At 56.2% G+C, this 5792-nt stretch overlaps 1 protein-coding gene across 1 annotated transcript; it reads right to left on the bottom strand.

Annotated features, from left to right (window-relative positions):
• Positions 1-947: 947 nt before the first annotated feature.
• On the bottom strand, positions 948-5425 carry Irx4 (iroquois homeobox 4). Its single transcript, XM_013123871.3, has 5 exons — positions 5307-5425; positions 4787-5038; positions 3871-3983; positions 2809-3137; positions 948-2431 (listed from the first exon to the last, which is right to left on the bottom strand). The coding sequence occupies exons 1-5, from the start codon at positions 5349-5351 to the stop codon at positions 1620-1622; spliced, it is 1551 nt and encodes a 516-aa protein (XP_012979325.2). The 5' UTR covers positions 5352-5425; the 3' UTR covers positions 948-1619.
• Positions 5426-5792: the final 367 nt, after the last annotated feature.

The raw sequence follows: 5792 nt of genomic DNA, 5'->3' as shown, positions 1-5792 counted from the left end.
TCCAGCAAGGGCGAGTTTCTTTCCTTGGGGGTCTGTAAACTGTCCCCAAAGCTGGCCCTACAGGCTCATTAGTGTGACTAGGCTCCAGTCTAGTCCCACCCCTAGGATTGCAGAAGAAAGCCCTGGCATCTATTAAAGGTCTGGTGTCTATCAAAGGCCATTCTCTAGCATACACAGCTCGGATCTGTGTGGCTGTTAGAATTTATTCTAGTACCTGCGCCCCTTAATCTCAGCTTGCCCTGGGTTCCCTGCTTTACAAGCCCCCTGCTTGTGCTCCCATCTTCCTACAAACACGGGACTTTTAGGAAGTCCATCAAGGCCTGAGCAGGGGCTTGCAGGTCAGCAGAGAGCCAGGGATGGATGCTGGGCAGGTGCTTCCTGGAGATGCAGGGAACCTTGTAAAGAGCCACGGAGGACCTGAGTCCACGGTAGCTTCTGCTAGTGACTGTGCTGAGCAGGGTGTGAAGAGTCAGGTCTGCCCTCAAGGCATGCCCTTGTGGTCTCACCCCGCCCCGTGTCTCTTTAGCTCTGCTCCTGACTTCTGATACTAAGGTTTCCCCTCTGGAGTCTTCAGATCTTGGGTGATGTAGAAGCTAAATTTGAAGCAAGTGGGGCTCAGGCTGCATCTCTGCATGGAGATGGGGTCAGCAACCGTTAAAGAGCCTCGTGATGCAGCGAATGATGCTCTCAGGGCGATGTCCCCTTCCCCACAGCAAAACTCCAGGGGATTTAGAAAGCCTAAATATTACTTCAGTCCAGTCAAGGAAACCCTTATTTGCTTAGAATTCTGGCGTCTGGCAGTGGGGAAAGTTTAAAGTGTGGGGTCTCACATCCAATTATGAGTTCAAGAAGAGTGCCCTTCCTGTGCCTTTAACATCCCAAAAATGGTTTGCTTAGACTTGGATCGGCAACTACTTTATTGGGGGTGGAGTCTGGGTCAGCCCACCCATGCTTCCTTCCCCCGGTTGGGGGGGTCAGAATTACCCTTCTGACCACACCTGTCGACCCCAGCTGTGAAATGTGTTCCTTCTGCAATGCAAACACCATCATGGGGATTTATTAGTTTTGTTGTATTAGCCTCTCTCGGAAACAGGCAATTACTGGTGTGAATATACATTTTAGAAAACATAATTTTGTTGAGTCAAGAGTGTGCAACAGTGTAAACACGGTGGAAGTGTTGTCGGTGAACTTTTCTGTGCTGAGGGTGATGAAGTCCGAAGAAGAGCAGGCTGAGGAGTCTTAGTAAGCAACACGGGCAGGGCGGGCATGCCTCAAATCCAGAAGGAGACAGCGACACAAAACAAGCCCCAGAACCCAAATGCCTTCTCCATGTAAACTTTGGACGTAAACTTTATTCTTCAGGGGGCCACCCCTCTGCCTTGAGAGTGCTCTCTTGACTTCCTGGAGGTCAGGGATGGCGCAGGTGGACACAAGATCAGGTGAAACCTGGTGATTGAATGCGAGGGGGTTCCTTTGCCTGAGTTCAGATCCTCTGCCTCAGATGGGCTGGCATCATTGACTTGGAAATGCCCCCTTCCTTTGGAAACCCATTAAAAACAGTCCAGAGTCAGCGCCTGCAGTCTGAGCGCCAGCTCGCTTCTCCACTGTGCAGGTGGGTGTTAAGTGCAGAAGGGTTTGCCACCAGCCTTGGGCGTAGCCAGCAGCTCCCGGGCAGTCCCTGCAGGTGGGGCGTCTTGGGGCACCGTGGGCGGGAAGGAGCAGGCTAGGGGCGTAGTCAGTACATTGGTGCCCGCCCCCAGAGAGCGTCCTAGAGAGCCTGGATCCAGAAGGGCACCCTTAGCTGTGGCCCAGGCCTGGTTCAAAGTGCTGTGCCTAAGGATGGGATCATGAAATACCCCATCCACCCAGTTTCTGAGACTAGTTACTGGGGAGTCCTGGTGCCTTTCCAGGGCTACTGAAGGGGCTGGGACTGCAGGTGAGGAGGCCGGCGGCACTGAGGATGCCCCCGCCGCCGGACCTTGACGTTTCAGCATGCAAGAGGGAAACTCAGTCTGGCTCAGAGCTGTGGCTGCAGTGGCTGTGGCTGTGTGCGCCAAGGACCAGATGCGAGGCTTGGTCTCCAGGCTCGGCGGCGCCCCTGCCGGGGCAAAGCTGAGTTTGGCTTCGCAGGCCTGTGGGCCGCCCTCGGCGCCAGAGTCTGGCGCAACCACTGTGCTCCGGAGGCAGCTCCGGCCCCTCTCCAGGTCCTCATCCATGGCAGCTCCACCAGCGGTGCCCAGAGGCATCCGGAGTGTAGCGGAGGCCTCCTTGCCTGGGCCAGGGCCATCAGATGAGGCAGAAATCCTCTCTGGTCCCCTATCCAGAGACTGGAAGGGAGTCTTCAGATCGCACTCCGAGGTCTCTGCATCTAGAGGGTCGAAATCTTCCAGGTCACTGAGTTCTAGCTCCTTGTCGTCTTTGCCAACAGGACCTGTCAGGCGACAACACATGGCCAGTGGAGGAAGACAGGATGGCATAACTAACTTCCTTTTATCCTAAGACCAGAGTTAATGGGACCTCACTCTCAACTAGTTAACAGCCCAGACCCTTCTCTGTTATCCTCTTTCCATCACATAGAGACCTCAGGTCTTGAACTAGTAACACCAGCCGGGCAGATCTGGACTTGGCGGTGTATGAAATGCTTTTTAACTTGACTTTAAGCATGCTCACCTCAGTCTCCTCTCCCCAGGCACAAGGTCTGACGGGAAATCAGTTCATTTATCCGCTGCCAGGTCCTAAGGCTTTGAATTTGCCACCCTACAGCTTCCGGGACTACCCATCCCAAACATTAGAGAATCTCCAACCCACCTTCGCTCTTGGCACTCTTGAGAGGTTCCTCCCGAGACTCCTCCTCCACAGCCTCCTCCTCCTCCCCCTCTCCGTAGGGCCTCTTCTCATCTGTGCACTTATTTCGAGGTGGCCAGGTCATCTTGTTCTCCTTCTTGAGGCGGCGGCGCGCGTTGGCGAACCAGGTGGAGACCTGTGTGAGGGTCATCTTGGTGATGATGGCCAGCATAATCTTCTCTCCCTTGGTGGGGTACGGGTTCTTGCGGTGCTCCTGCAGCCAAGCCTTCAGTGTGCTGGTGGTCTCCCGGGTGGCGTTCTTGCGACGTGTGCCGCTATCCACGGTCCCATACCTGGAGACAGGCTCTGCAATGGGGTGCCAGTCGGGGCCCGGGAGATCACGCGGAGCGAGCAGGTGCGGGGTGTAGGGACAGGCTGTGCCTCCCTGGGGTGGGTTGCATTTATGGGCAATGCCTTGCCTTTTGTGGGCCAAGGGCGAAGATAATGTCATTAAAATGACAGGGAGTAGGTCATGGCCTCTGTCACTCTGTAGACAGATTTCTTTGATTTCCTCTGTGGGACTTCCCTCTTACCACCATGATCCGAAAACTATAAAAAGGTATTACGGATCTGTGAACCAGAACCTGGGAACCTGTGCCCAGAGACAGAGGGGAGGAGCAATCCGGGACCAGGTTCAGGGCTTCCGTTTGAACTGGTAATGGGGAAGATGCAGCGGTGGTCTGTCCCCAGCATGGGCATTGAGGGTCAAGGGCCTTGTCTTTTGATTCCCACTGTAGGACGGTGGCCGTGGCTCAGACACCTATCTGGGCTGCGTTTCTTGGGGGTGCACATAGGTGTCTCAGGCCCTTCATGGAAGCAGCCTAGCAAACTAAGTTTCTAGAATCAATTTGCTTGAAAATGACAGCAATGGGAGAATTTCCACATTCCCAACAGAATGAGGGGTGTGGCGGGGTAGGGCTGACTGCCTGCTCAAGGGAATTGGCCCCTTTCTTGTCTCCCCGCCTCCCAGGAGGGGTGGTGGAGCTGGTACTGTACTGACTGGGTTTGGGGAGTCTGAACCCTCACCTGTCATACGGGTACTGGCCCAGAGCCGGCTCATAAGGGTAGTAGGCTGCAGCTGCTGTGGGTGCTAGGCCGGCGTGTGAAGATCCCGTGCCATCCTTGGACTCGAAACTGTTCTGTAAAAACCCAGGCGTCTGAGGCCACAGCTTCTGGGGACCCAGCTAGAAATCCTCCCTTAAGCCTGCTTAGCTGTGATCCCAAAAGTTTGAGTCTCCCCAAACTTCCGCCCCACAGACTCCAACCCACCTGCTATTGGTCCCACTCAGTACTCAGTTCCCCAAATGACAAGACTTGGGGGCGGTGCTGGGCTGGCTTTAGGTAGGGAAACAGGGATAGACCAGGGGGTTAAGATGAAGTGAGAAGGGGAGAGAGGGGGAGAGAGATCTCGAAGAAGCCTGAAGAGGAGAAAGAGGGCAGACTGGTAAGGACCCCAGGGGGGCCACTAGGCCCAGGGATAAAGAACCGGTGTAGAAGAGGCCTTGAGCTGGAGGGAAGGGGCAGAGCGGGGAGGAGCCAGGGTGTGAGGTCCGGAGGGGGTAGGGAAGAGGGAGGGAGGAGAAGGGTGTACTATGGGTGAGAAGGGAGAGTTGTCTGAAGCTGTGAGAACCCCTCTACGGAGCCAGGAACCTAATCAGAATTCAGTGGCAAACTAAACAGCAGCAGCATCTTAGGCACTCGGCCTCGCTGGCGGGTCACCCTGAGTCAGAGGCAGGGCAAAAAGTGCTCTGAGGCTTCGGGCTGTGGGGCACAGCTGAAGTCCTCCTCCCCTTACCCCAACCTGTAGGGGATCAGGGGCACTCGCACCCGGGGCGGAAGTAGACTTGGCAAACCGAGGGTTCGGGGTGGGGCGGGGCGGGGCGGGGCGGGGCGGGGCGGGGCGGGGCGCGGGGCGGCGGTGGGAGGGGATTTGTCCCCTTACCAGAGAGTAGAAAGCAGACGCCTCAGAGCCATAGGTCACGTAGTTTCCATAGCCCTGCGAGCTGCCGTAGGGGTTCCCGTAGACGCCAAGCGCCGCGGCTGAGTTGAGTTCGTGGCGTGCGGTGGCCAGCAGCCGGCTCTCGTAGACAGGGCAGTAGACAGGCGCCTGGGCCGAGGCTGCAGGCCCGGAGTCAGCCAGTGTGCGGCTGCCCGACTCGCAGCACGTGTTCAGGGAGTTGGTGGTCATCAGGAACTGGGGGCAGAGGAACCACAAAAAACCATGGGTACCAGGACAGAGGTTAGGGCGCTGGACCCTCAAGGAACTCACGAGTCCCTAGGGGCCTCCTGTTGTCTGTCCACCCAGAGGATTTTTTTATTACTAGCACCTCTAAGCAACCCGACTTGGTTTGGCTAGCATAAGGGGCCACCAGGCAAGGACCCTGCTGTCTGGGAAATGACAAGCAGTGGTGGCTCTTCCCTCTCCCTCTCCTGCTGTCAGAGTCTGGTAGGAGTCCCTTTACCTGGGGAGCAGAGGAGTAAGGGTATCCAAACTGCGGGTAGGACATGGCGGGCACGGCCTAGGAAGGTTGGAAGGGCCGTTGGGGTCCTGTGCGCGGTGTGGCTACGGCTCCGGGGGGCTTCAGGCTCCTAGGCTCTGGGAAGGCGAAGCGAGAGGTGGTCAGTTCACCCACACGCTGCGCAAACTTTCCTAACCAGGTAAGAAAGTGAGTGGCCTTAGTCGTAGCGATCCTTTTAGCTTCGAAGTCTGAACCCTCCAGAGGGCTCTGGGACCGACTGCACTCACCGTGAGGACAGAAATACATATTTTGCAAAACGAAAGGAGGAAAGAAGGAAGGAAGGAAGGAAGGAAGGAAGAAAGGAAGGAAGGAAGGAAGGAAGGAAAGCAAAATATAAAACTGAGTATCGCGGACTGTCAAGTCAGTTGCGCGCGGCTTTAAGCGGCAGAAGCGCTGACGTCAGCCAACGCCGCAGCTTGGCCTGGCCGT

Source organism: Mesocricetus auratus, unplaced genomic scaffold, assembly GCF_017639785.1.
Source record: "Mesocricetus auratus isolate SY011 unplaced genomic scaffold, BCM_Maur_2.0 Super-Scaffold_100015, whole genome shotgun sequence".
Lineage (NCBI taxonomy): Eukaryota > Metazoa > Chordata > Mammalia > Rodentia > Cricetidae > Mesocricetus > Mesocricetus auratus.
This window is presented reverse-complemented; position numbering and strand designations above follow the sequence as displayed.

Excerpts from the sequence above, each read along its gene's own strand:
- Irx4 (XM_013123871.3), bottom strand. The coding sequence starts at position 5,351 with ATGTCCTACCCGCAGTTTGGATACCCTTACTCCTCTGCTCCCCAG. Across the intron at positions 5,039-5,306 it reads CTTACTCCTCTGCTCCCCAG|TTCCTGATGACCACCAACTC; the intron begins GTAAAGGGACTC and ends CTCTGCCCCCAG. Across the intron at positions 3,984-4,786 it reads CGTCTGCTTTCTACTCTCTG|AACAGTTTCGAGTCCAAGGA; the intron begins GTAAGGGGACAA and ends GGGTTTTTACAG.